Below are 13,354 nucleotides of genomic sequence, written 5' to 3'. Positions count from 1 at the left end.
AGCCCACACCAGGACGTTTGGAGTGTGTGTGTGCGTGTCTGTGTGTGTGTGTGTGTGTGTGTGCGTGCGTGTGTGCGTGCGTGCGTGCATGTGTGCTTGTCTATTGCCCCTGACCGTCTCCCCTCCTGATGTCAGGGGTCCCCTCAGTAAGCCTGCTGGGGAAGATGGCCTGACTCAGGGATCCAGACACTCCTAGTGGAAGCCCCACCTCAACCGGCCTTAAGGGGGGGAGAGGCGGTTAAGGTGAGGCCTAGAGGAGGGGAGCTGGTTATGGTAAGGGCTGGGGAGGTCGTTGGGGTCCACTGCAGAGGCCACAGGTCGGTTGGGGTGAGACGTGGTGGGTGACTGAAGGTTATAGTGAGACGTGGGGGATAGAAGGTTTTAGTGAGATACAGTGGGTGATGAAAAGGTTATGGTAGGGCGTGGCGGACAGAAGGTTATGGTTAGGGTAAGGGTCAGGGTTATGGTGAGACATGGTGGGTGATAAAAAGGTTATGGTGAGGTGTGGTAGGTGACACAACTGACTATTGTGTGTGAGGTAAGGACCAGCGATTTAAGATGTGGGTTGCGGCATGTGGTGTCCAGTGTATGTTACTGTGAATAGTGTGAAAATGGTTGTGGTGGATTTGAAGAGTGGATTATAGAGATATATGCGTTGAGATGTTTGAGTGTGTCCTGGTTAGCTGTGCAGCTAACCTGGGGGAGAAGTTGATGATGGGGACATAGATAGTGGCCTGGGGGTAGTAGCATGAATAATAACCTCTCACATGAGTGGGTCATTGCCTCCGTGGAGGCGCTGTTCTGTAGGGCGCCCCTTAGAATGTCTATCTGTTTCCTAGCCAGTGGAACCAGGTTCACTACAAAAACAACACAATTTACGGCAGCTCAGCTGCAACACTTAACTTTGTGACACACTTGACTGAATTTCACTATGAAGGTGATGCATCTCTACTTTCTCTAGGTTTGTGTAAATGGGAGTCAGAGAAACGCTCCGATTCTAAATGCATGGGGGTACATTGCGTTCTGTTTAACATGAAAAAAGTCTGGGAAACGATTCAATCGATTCATTGTCGTGAGAATGAGCACGAAATCGCGTGATACCGGGTTGGGCTATGATAATAATGTTGCTGTGCTGAGAGTGAGCTGATATTGGGGTAGGCTGTGATAAGGAAAATGCTTAGATAAGACTGAGCGGATATTGGGTTAGGCTGTGATAATGATAATGCTGTGATAAGAATGAGCGGATATTGGGTTAGGCTGTGATAATGATAATGCTGTGATAAGAGTGAGCGGATATTGGGTTAGGCTGTGATAATGATGCAAGCTGCTCTGCTGATCGCTGCGTTCGGGGCTTCAAGTGTGCCCTTGTGTTTCGGTGCAATTTAATCTAAACTTTGCATGATGTACAAATCCCCTTTCTAGTTGTATGATCAGTTGAAGCAACCCCATACATTAAAAGCAGTGCGTCTTCCTTGGAACATAAGTGGGTCGTGTTTCCAATGAGAGCTGAACACCGGCGACGCCATACTGCTGCTGTCTATTCCAGCACAAAACCTTGGCACTATTATAGAATGTTACATAGTGGCGCAGCGTCACTGTTATATGGTTTGTGGAGGACCCTATAATATTTATTATATATATATATATATATGGGTAGAGGTGGCTCCAGGAGGCAGGGTGATCTCCTCCTCCTGGCCTGGTCCTCCTGGTAGAGGTGGCTCCAGGGGGTAGGGTTATAGTCTCCTCCTCGCTGCAATGTATCTATTCTAATCAAAGAAATATAAAATATTTCTAAGGAGTCAAAGTTAAGCAATGGGAAAATAATCATGGATTGAATCACATGACATTGAGACAAATTCAGGCTCCTTTAATGTTTTTACATTTCTTATAAAAACTCAGGGGCACAGCAGGTAAGATTTGAACCAGCGTAAAATGCTTTACGCGTACACGCGGCATGGCCTTCGCTTGTAATGCAAACGTAATAAGCACTACGCTCCAAAAACGTCCGAGTTCAGCTTCCCTCAACAATGTGGTGAATCAAGAAATTGAACAGCTGTCGTGAAAATGTGGTGAGGTGGGTAAAAATAGCAATGACGTCTTGTTGACTAGAGGCAGATCTAACTCTAATTAATCTTAGGATAAATCACGGGATAAATGTTTTGATCTGCGCATTATGTCGCCGACTAGTGGTCACGCCGGAGATCACAGAACGTCAGGATCAGCACGACTTCAGATCAGCCAGTTGCTCGGGAGTGTGTTCCGAGCTCACAGACACACTGTTGCCTGCCTCATTCTCCTGTCCTGTAGTTGGGAGCTTCCTCGATTTTCAACGGCAGACATGAAGACATCTTAACTACATATTCGGTCGAGCGGAAACTCAAGAGAATGGACGCCACTCCGCGCTTCAGCCGGTTAAAAAATAAAATCCCAGCGCACTAGGCATTGAGTTGGATAGTGTGCACGGATTACTGCACACTGTTTAGCAACTTGGCAATCAAGTCGCGCGGGGGGGAAATCCGGCTGAGTCCCGCGGAGAGAAAGTGTAAACAAGTGTTATAAAGCGAGCAGCAGATGTTCTTCATGGGTATACAACCGGGCTTGGAATGAAAGTGCAGACGAGGCGACGGCGGCCCTTCCAGCGGTTCTGCTGCTGCGGAGTGGGGCTGCTCGCGGTCTTCTGGATCACGCAAGTCATCCACGCACCAGGTGAGACGCCTCCACGACCAGGGACCTGCTAGCCTGAATGAATGATTGAACTTTTATCGTGCGTTTTGCAATCTTAAATTAATACAAAAAATTGTTCTGAATATTGAATTAATTATTCGCCCTCTCTCCATCTTCCAGTGTGTGTGCGTGCGTGTGTGTGTGTGTGTGTGTGTGTGTGTGTGTGTGTGTGTGTGTGTGTGTGTGTGTGTGTGTGTGTGTGTGTGTGTGCGTGCGTGCGTGCGTGCGTGTGTGTGTGTGTGTGTGTTTGCGAGAGAGAGAGAGAGAGAGTGTGTGTGTGTGTGTGTGTGTGTGGTGTGTGTGTGTGTGTGTGTGTGTGTGTTTGCGAGAAAGTGTGTGTGTGCGTGCGTGTGTGTGCGTGTGCGTGTGCGTGTGTGTGTGTGTGTGTGTGTGTGTGTGTGTGTGTGTGTGTGTGTGTGTGTGTGTGTGTGGTGTGTGTTGTGTGTTTGCGAGAGGGTGTGTGCGAGACTGTTTGCGGGGGTGGCTAAGTAAGGGTCCAGGGAATACTTAATTGCAGTCCTAAAGATTGCGTGGCTCTCCTGATTTCCCCTTCCTCCCCCTCCTCTCCTTATAGGACGACTAAATCATTTCCCAAGCCCAGGGTTTACCAGGATCTATCTCATTTATGTTCCTCTCAATGGCGTCAAATTAAGATACGCTTAAACGCTTAATGTATTGATCTTTATTAGTCCAATGGTCAAATCCACTTGCTGTTTGTTCTTACGCCTGACCTAAGGTTTGCCGGCATACATTCAATACTGCAACTATTTATATATGCATTACTTTCCAAACCCTTTTGTAATACAAAAGGGTATTGAAAGTAATATTTCATATTTCTCAAACCATGATTATCATATGAATACAAAATTTGTATTCAGATGATAATCATGGATTGAGATTTCATGTCCCATTTTCCATCACTGTCACATCACATAACGGTCAGGTTTGACTAGAAGACACGGTAGTAGTAGGCAGTTACTAAATAAATTAATAAATAACCTGTTTATTTAGAATTCTGCTTATCTGTATTCTGCAGATCTACACTGGATTCTTTTTAAAGTCCGTTTTTATAGTCTGGTTTAATGAGGGTCATTTTGCTCTCCTGATAGGGAAATGTTGTGAAAGAGAATCAAATTAAATTATATTTATGCTAATGACCATCGTCTCCCCTCATCTGTTTCATTATGCTCTCACAACCTTTTGTTACAAGATTAATAAATCATTATCAACGCCAGCCTGCAAATTAAACCACAAGTATATCCAAATCCTCATTGTAAGAGCCAATGTCAAACATGTGCGAGATAGAATTAGATATTTCAGATTTAATTTGACGTAATGTTATTTTTTACCATCTCACCTTGGGGGACCCTTTCTTGAGACAAATCTGAGTGAGTGTGTGTGTGTGTGTGTGTGTGTGTGTGTGTGTGTGTGTGTGTGTGTGTGTGTGTGTGTGTGTGTGTGTGTGTGTGTGTGTGTGTGTGTATACTTATATCCTTTTATTATTCTCCTTTAATATTAAATTAATTGAGTATAACCATCAGGCCTTTTAGGAATTATTAATCTCTATCTGCGGCAGTCGACCAATCAGAAGGAAGAGCGAACGTAGAGGCGACAGACGGGGCTCTCTTTGTGTGTCAGGGATGTGAGGCACGGTTTTCCAGGATCACGACGCGTCCCTCCTCTATAGGCCACTCCTAAAATGGCAAAGTACATCTCTGGCGTGACGAGACCGTATACGGCTGCTCCATTGTGCACCTGTGTAGTCTCTCGAGTGCTGCGCGGTACTTCTGCACCGTGTGGGGGTGGAGGAGGTGTTAGCCTGTTGGCGAGTCTCAAGACGCCCCAAGAGCACGTTGGACACGAGTGACCTCTGGTAACGCTCTGGTTGAGGACGGCTGGGAAACACATTCAGCACATAGTTCTCCTCCGCAACGTGGCGTCGTCCCAAGCAGTTCCCAGTTCCCCCCAGTGGCCCTGTGCAGAGTGTGTCGTTAACGCCGCCCTGGTAAGGGGTTCGATTCCCTGTCTAGCTGGCAGAGCGTGGCGTTGACACTGCCCGGTTGAGGTTTCGATTCCCTTTCTAGTTGGTAGAGCGTGGTATAAATGCTGCCACACTGAGGGTTTGATTTCCTGTCTAGCTGGTAGAGCACGGCGTTAACACAGCCGGGTTGGTGGTTCGATTCCCTTTCTAGCTGGTAGTGCAAGGCATTAACGCTGAAAGGGTCAGGGTTTGATTCTCACTGCGGCCATCTAGATCACCAAGAACTTAATGGGTTGTAAGATGTTTTGGATACAAATGTATCAAATTGCATATATGAGTAGTAGTGTAATAAATAAAACTGGTTATCAGGGCAGGATCAAATGGAGAAAGGCTGCGACTTGATTGGTGGAAGATCAAAATACCTCCCGTTTAGAATCAAAGTCCCCTTATGCCCCTAAAACAGATGCTGTTTCAGCGATGAGGTAATTTACCAAAGTAAGTATTATCCGTCTATAATAAGCTTGTTACCTCAAGGTGCTGTCGTTCTGATTGGACGGTTCCTATGCCCTTCCTTCTATATCTCTCTCTCTCACTCCCTCTTAGTTACCTGTTCCGTCCCCTTGCCATTCCCTTTCCTCCCGACTATCAAAGCGGCGTTGGGGGCGGGGCAGCCTTCCCCCTATTTGAATTTCAGCCCATCGGAGCTCCATCAGAGGGCCAGGACATGAAAGGTGTCGTGCTGCTGCAGGGCCTCTCCAGCAGGGATGAAATGATTCCATTGAAGTGCGGTGGACAAAAGGAGACGCAGGCCTCTTCGGCGACCATGAAACGGGAGTCGGGCGCAGAATGCCAGCTGGCTTTGAAATGTTAGAAATAAAAACTGTTTGAGGACGCAGAGTGTAACTGCTGCTACCACGCTGGGCTCTGGGCACGGGGATATTTACGAGCGCAGTTTCTCATCTTTGAGTGCCGCTGTGTGGTCATGCACTAAAGGCCAGTCGTACACACTCTTGTAATCCGAATGAATAACGATGATATTATAGTGTATTTAAAACGACCAGAGTATTGGCTTTGAAACATCAGAGGGAGTGAAAGGGAATAGTAGTCAAACTCTGATATCATTTATAATGTATGGGTCTTTATTTGTATTCCCTCAGGAGTGTGTGTGTGTGTGTGTGTCGTGTGTGTGTGTGTGTGTGTGTGTGTGTGTGTGTGTGTGTGTTGTGTGTGTGTGTGTGTGTGTGTGTGTGTGTGTGTGTGTGTGTGTGTGTGGTGTGTGTGACGTGTGTGTGTGTGTGTTGTGTTTGTGTGTGTGTGTGTGTGTGTGTGTGGTGTGTGTGTGTGACGTGTGTGTGTGTGTGTGTGTGTGTGTGTGTGTGTGTGTGTGTGTGTGTGTGTGTGTGTGTCCATTTAAAGTAGTAAAGAGCAGGGCCAGTAAGACATGGCAGAGCTGCGTGGAAACACAAGCAGGAGCAGGGAATTTACAGCTAGGGTCCCCTTCTGGTCCCTAAGCAGAGGACGGCGTGTTCAGTGCGCCCCAACCTGCTTTAACGTCTCATAAACACAACATAACACATTAGTTCTGTTCTATTAGATATCACAGCAATGGAAAATTGTCGTGTTGACTTTTCTCCTCATCTCGTGGAGTGGAAATATCTGTGCCACCTGAGAGAAAAGGGAATTTGTTTGCTGATATTTTCAATCCCCAATGTCCACAGTCTACCTGTGCATACTTGCCCTAGCAAGATGTCCAAACCCCTACCTGCTCCTTAAAGTCGCTCTGGACAAAAGTATCTTAAAAATAATTAGCAAATTGGTAGTACATGGTACATGTCAGACTGCCGTAGAACCAGGTCTGGTTACCAACCAGAGGAACTGGATGACTTGACTCCTAACACATAACTCATAGCAGTGCATAGAGAATCACATTCGCTGATCAATATCTTCCCCCCCTAACGGTGCTAAACGTGGGGTTAGGATAGTGTAGTCGATTAGAGACTTTGACTCACAGTCGAAAGGTACAATCTAGGCATCGTTGAGGTAGAGGCCCTTACCCCTACCTGCTCATTAACGAACCAAATCTGAAATCAATGATCAAAATGGCATCAAAGGCGGACAAATGACCAAATGAATGCTAACACTTATGCTACTGCTACTGCGGCTCTCTTTTTCCCGCCACAGAACCCTCTGATGGCGATGCGGCCACCAGCATCCCGCCTCAGGGCTCGGCACGCCACCTGCTGCAGGAGAGGGCAGCCAATCAGACGCCAGATCACCCAAGAGCAGGTGAGTCACACCACTCCCCTCTCTGTGTCTCCTGCACATGCTCACTGACTCAAACCCACACACTCATTCATGTATGCACTCACTCACTCACTCACTCACTCACTCACTCACGCACGCACGCACCCACTCACTCACTCACTCACTCACTCACTCACTCCAGAGCAGTTGAGTGAGACCTCTCACACTCTCTCGACCACACACCTGCTCCCACGCTCTTGGCGATGGAGGCCTCCTGAAACGATCCTGACGCGTGTCACACAAACACAACGGCCGCTGAGTGATACGGTAGTTCAGGTGCGTGTGTGTGTGTGTGTGTGTGTGTGTGTGTGTGTGTGTGTGTGTGTGTGTGTGTGTGTGTGTGTGTGTGTGTGTGTGTGTGTGTGTGTGTGCGCAGGGTCTTGTGGCGTCTGGTCTGGCTGTGTAAACACAGAAGCTGGTGAAGGGGTTTGTCCTCTCGGCCCCGTCCTCCAGAGCTGTGTGTGACTTATCACAGACGCACCGGCCCCCCCTGCCCCCCACCCCAGAAGGCAGTTATGACTTCCAGGCCTCGGAGAAGCTCCGCTCCAGAGGCCTGAGCGAGGACAGGGGTGGGGCTGGAGGGGAGGGGGCAGAGTGTTTAGAGGATTCCACGGAGGCGATGGTCCTGGTTTGTGTTCGCGTGGACGCGAGGTGTCGCGTGTGTTACTCTAAACTCAGCGTTTACGTCACGCTAAAACCTCTTTTATTTAGAGGCGCGTAAATATACTCGACGGGAAGACGGATAGAACAAAGCAGCCTCTGGAAATATCCAAATGTTATTGGTATTTCCAACGTAAATCAAAGCATTGTTTAAGTAGATGTCAAGGAAGCGTTTTATTATTATGATTGGGGTTAGGGTTAGTGCTGTAGGTTGTGTTAATGGGGTTTGCTTCCCAGCCTAAAGATTCTGGGTTAGATCCCTCATGTCCATAGGCATAGCGTCGGTCCCTACCTAGTCATCCTCGAGCAATATGCCCCCTAACCTCTACCTACTCCTTGATAACATTCATTCATTTTTGTGTTAAATGACAAAATAGTAACTGGCATTGTTATACACTGACCTGAGGGGGATGTGGAACACACATTCTATGTTCATTTCTATCATGTATTCATCCTTTACCGTCACCCATTCTTTCCATACTGTAAACTACAGGACAGCACATAATTAGCCACGTTCTGACGTTGATTACATAATCCGCAGTGGCCAGTGAGCGATCACATCGCGTGGTGGGGGGCTGGTGTGTGTGCGTGTGTGTGTGTGTGTGTGTGTGTGTGTGTGTGTGTGTGTGCAGGGGGGGTGCGAGGGCCCACGGGGGCCACTGTCCTCATCTCTCTCCCTCTCCATTCTGTTTAACAAGATGGAGACACCATGATCCGCTCCCAGCATCCAGTCGCCCGGGCCTTCAGACCGCCGTTGCTAGGCAACTGAATGCTAAATTCTGAAACCCAGACAATTCTGTCTTTAGAACATCACAAGTGGAGGGGAGAGGGCGCTAAAAATAGAACACAGATGGGGGGGTGGGGGGGGGGCGATGGCGTTGGGGAGGGAGAAGGGCAGAGGCGGGGGGGGGGGGGGAGACTCATTTTGGTGCGGTTGTGGAGCTCTTGTCTGATGCCGGGGTCTCCAAATCTGTTTTGGTTGGCGCCCCCTGATAATGCGCTGTGCGGAGCTTTAAAACATGCGAGCAGTGTTGAATACCATTTCACAATACTCTAGTAACACAGTGGAAAATAACACAAACGACAAATATCCCCGTACTCAGGGGAGGGCGGTGGTGATGTGATGGAAACTTGTGGGGAGAAACGTTTTTTTGGCTGGGGTCCATGTTCTGGTAGGGTTTTTTTCTCCAGAGATTGTGTACAGGGGGTCTTGACTGGCTCTTGGATGGAGCGCCAGGGATCCTGCAGCAGGGTTTTTTCAGTAATGTGTGTCGTCTGTGACAGCTGCCTCTTAGGTTTTAACTGTTGACGCCCACCGGGGCAAAGATATCAAGAACAAACCATTATCTGTTTCTGTACGTAGGTATGTACTAATCACAACGTCCCAGGGGACGTGTGGTGGTGTCTTTGCCGTGCTTTTCATTGAATTAGCAACAAAAAAATATATTATGGCAAATAATTATCTGTTTGTGTACCGCTGAAAGTGTACAGTCACGTTAATTACACGTCTAAGATGTAATCATATAAATACAGTGACAAAAAGGACCACGTTCGTGTCTTGCTTTTGTGGTAACTATGACAACCCCAGTGTGCTTTATAATTAATGCCTATTCACACATTCAGCGCTCACTCACACAAGCGAGCAGCTGTCAATCATTTTGTTGACGGGCCAAGTAATTCAGTTCTACCCTTAGATTGCCGGTTCAACATCTATTACTGTCACCAGGCTATGCTGCTGCTTAGTTTTTGCCATTGTTGTTGTTGTTGTTGTTACTATTGTTGTGCTTTCTGTTCTGTTCAATAATACTACTCTACTTCATGTTCTGATCGATTGCCTAGCTTGATTCCCAGACGTTCCGTGGAGCCGATCAATAAGAATAGCCCGGGCCCACCCTGCAGCATTAGCCCTCAGCTACACTATCTTTAGCCTCCTGAACAGCTAGGGAGTACGAGAACAATAAACAGTCTCTCTTGTCCCCTAAAGAAGCCTCAATAATAACATATTGCATTAAGCCATGTAAGCAATGTAAAAGATAAAACTTGACTTTAATATATGATTCTCCCTCAATGATAATAAATATTATATAAATATGGCACCAGGCACATCATTTAATGAAATAGAAGATAATAGAATTGATTTGTATTTCAAATAAGGGACCAATATCTACTGGATTTACACTTGGTGGTGTCACGGTGATTTAGCTTGTTTGCAAAATAATTTCTAAGATGTGCTTGCAGACTTACTGTCTGGCCTCTCTCTGTCACCTGTAGACAGGGGAAGGGGACTATACAAAACACTATATAAGCTGCATGCTACACAGTTTTCAGCTGCCACAATAAACGGACACAACTGATTCTATCTCCAGGTCCACGTCTCGGACAACCTACCGCTCGGCACAGAAAGAACAACCGCTACATTGTGATGCTATTAATATGAAGCTTTAAGTTTAGCAAGGCAGCGGCCCTATTTTTAGACCTCATGGCAAAGAGCCGTTGACCTTTTAACATGGCTTCCCAGGGTGCAGTTAGCATACATCCCATATCAACAACGCAAAAGCAAAGTCCCTACTGTTCCTTGAATGGCGGGTTTTTCCTTTTGTCTGTTGCTCTGTTGCCCCCCCCACCCCATATATCATGTGATGTGATAGTTCACCATGGTAACCAATCAGATTCCTATTGGAGGGGGGGGGGGGGGGGGGGGAGAAGCAGTCACTAATTTTCTCGAAGTGGACGGAGCGATGGGAACCACAGGGAAGGGCCGTGTGAAGCTAGCCGCTAGGCAATCTGGGCTAAAGGTTAGATCATTGTGGGTTCCGGGGAGCTGTGTTCGGTCGCACGGACCCAAAGTGTGGACAGACTTATGGCTTCGAGCAGCTTGGCAAAGAGCAGCTTGTGAGAATACCACAGAAGAAGAGGAACGATGGCACTTTGTTCGAAGACTCAAACACCTTTCACACACTCCAACACACCCCGCACGCTCACACACTGCGGTCACACATTTTAATTCCTCAGTGGAACAGTGCTTGACCACGGGGCTCCCCGTTTTGATTAAAGAACCGGCCAGTTCAGCACAGGCGACACCTCTGGAGGGGGAGAGTGACAGGGAGGCCAGCGGCCAGTAGACCCCTCTGGGGGGGGGGGGGGGGGAGGAATACATCTTTACAAAAATACATCTTTATTCTGTGCTCTTCTGCATCACAGAGTCATTGTACAACTACTAATGGCCTGGACCTTGTACATTCCTGACCAGAATAGTGATTAAAAAGTCTCTCTCGCCGTCTCTGTCTCTCTCTCTCTTGGTCTTTCTGTTTGTCTCTATGTGTCTCTGTCTTCGCCTCTCTTTCTCTATGTCACAGTCTCTCTCTCTCTCTCTCTCTCTCTCTCTCTCTCTCCCCCTATCTCAGTGCATCTCTTGTTCCCCTCTCTCTTTAAACCTCAACGTATTGTCGCTCTCTATCTCTTTATTTTTTTCTCGCTCCCTCACTGTTGCTCTTGCTCTCTCTCCCTCTTTATCACTTTCTCTCTCAGTCCCAGTGCTCCCCAGAGAGTTCCTAAGGGAAAAATACGTATTTTTAGACCCGTATACACTCTCTGACGCTCTCTCTCTGTCTCTGTCTCTCTGTCTCTCTCTCTGTCTCTCTCTCTCGTGTTTTTTTTCTTCCTCCTTCTTCAGATAATCCCAAACCATGGGAAACCCACCTTCATCTCCCCTTCCTCCTCCTCCTCCTCCTCCTCTTCCTCCTCCTCCTCCCCTCCTCCATCCTCCTCCTCCTCCTCCTCCTCCTCCTCCTCCTCCTCCTCCTCCACCACCTCCTCCTTCACGTTCTCACTGTTCCTGTGATTGCCTCTGGCGTCCAACTGCCAACCTTAACAAAAAAAAAAAAGCACAGCTGCCCTAGGGAGAGGATCTCCATGGCAACTGCCTTCACCAGGGCAACTCCTCCAAGCCTTCAACGGAGCAGCATTCTCCAGCGCTCTGCGTTTCCACCGCGGCTTAACCTGGGATTCCAGCTTCCTGGGCGCCACGCGCTGTTCATTAGAGGGGGAGGCAGACACCGTTAGGGGGGCAAGCTGTATCGAGCCAGGGTGGGATCCAGGGTGGGTCTCTGTCAGAACATATCTCCAGATTAGATTACGTTAGAGTTTGACTCCGTCGAGAAGGAGAAGAAAATCGGACAAGAAGTAAATGGAAAAACGACCGTTGAATATACTTTGTGACATTCCCTCCTCCTCATCCTTCTTCCTCTTCCTCTTCCTTTTCCTTCTCCTTCTCTTATTCTGCACATTGTCAGGAGGAGGAGATGAAGGATGAAGGAAGCATGGCAAAACCTCACCTCAACATATTAAACAACACTTTATTTTTTCTTCTCTTCTATTAATATTCCTCCTTCTCGAAGGCAAACAACAAGGGGAGAGGGTGGGGGTGTGAAGCGAGGAGTTATTGTGTAATGGTTGATCTGAGACGTGACATGGAGGGGGAGGGGGGGGGGGGGGGGGGGGGGGGTTGGAGTCAGTGGTAGGGCTGCCTCCCCCCCACCCCCCCACCCGCACCCCCCACATACACAGCTGAAAGGTAAAAAAAGATCCCTGTGTACAGGGCAGATGGAGGGACAGGACAGACGGGACGGGACAGATGGAGGTCCGAGCATCAAGGAGTTCCTCACTGGGGGAACCTGGGGGCTTTTTAAGGCCGCGTGGAATGTTGTGTGTCTGCCCTTTCAACACGAGATGTGAGGCGGGTGGTTTGGTGGCAGGGGAGTGAAGCGGTTGGGAAGGGTGGGAGAGAGGGGTAGGGGTGGGGGAGAGAGAGAGAGAGAGAGAGAGAGAGAGAGAGAGAGAGAGAGAGAGAGAGAGAGAGAGAGAGAGAGAGAGAGAGAGAGAGAGAGAGAGAGAGAGAGAGAGAGGAGAGAGAGAGAGAGAGAGAGAGAGAGAGGGGGGGGGGGGGGAGGGGGTGAGTGAGAGATGGTCGAGAGGTTTGGGTGAAAGAGCAGGTGAGTTAGGTTCGAGGGTGGGAGAGAGGGTGGAGTGGGGGTGAGGTATGGGGAGAGGGGGCAACTGAGAGAGAGAGGTCAGAGGGTGAGAGAGGTGAAACGATGTGGTAGAGAGGGAGAGAAAGCCGATTAATTATGTCAAGTCAAATTCTAAACACTTTAAGCCTAATTAGATCATTTGGTCAAACTCCTTGGCCACTACACTGCCCTTTCTTTCCCCTGCGCTTCGACCAATTCAATCGATTTCTTCTCAACAATGGTGACAGAAAGACAGAATCGGTACAGATCGGTACTTAAAATAGCATGCTCACAACAACCATGGACGTGTTTCATTAGAATGTGACAAAGCTGTCAGGGAGGCAGAAAATAAGTGATTTCAGGATTGAACCTGTGCAAGGCACACAGGCACACATGATAACACAGACTTTGACACAAACACGACTTATACACTCTGCAACAATGGAATTGTGTCCCGCCAGACGATGCTAACTCGCTATGCTGTGGCTCAAATGCTAATATCCTGCGCTGTAACACTACCTGAGTCTGCTTAAATGTATCGGTGTGTGTGTGTGTGTGTGTGTGTGTGTGTGTGTGTGTGTGTGTGTGTGTGGTGTGTGTGTGTGTGTTTGTGAGATTGTATGTGTTTGTCAATCATGGTGACGGTATGTGTTTGTGTGTGTGTATATGTGTTGTA

At 48.0% G+C, this 13,354-nt stretch overlaps 1 protein-coding gene across 1 annotated transcript in view; it reads left to right on the top strand.

The window, feature by feature from the left end:
* Positions 1-2,178: 2,178 nt before the first annotated feature.
* LOC115547678 (sodium/potassium/calcium exchanger 3) overlaps positions 2,179-13,354 on the top strand; it is a 28,414-nt gene continuing 17,238 nt past the window's right edge. Inside the window, exons 1-2 of the mRNA XM_030362090.1 lie at positions 2,179-2,706; positions 6,887-6,991. Of these exons, the coding sequence (XP_030217950.1) occupies positions 2,604-2,706; positions 6,887-6,991 (208 nt within the window). The 5' untranslated portion in view covers positions 2,179-2,603. The remainder of the gene's footprint in view (positions 2,707-6,886; positions 6,992-13,354) is intronic.

Source organism: Gadus morhua, chromosome 7, assembly GCF_902167405.1.
Source record: "Gadus morhua chromosome 7, gadMor3.0, whole genome shotgun sequence".
NCBI classification, from domain to species: domain Eukaryota; kingdom Metazoa; phylum Chordata; class Actinopteri; order Gadiformes; family Gadidae; genus Gadus; species Gadus morhua.
Note: the sequence above shows the minus strand (reverse complement) of the source record. Positions and strands in the feature narration are given on the sequence as shown.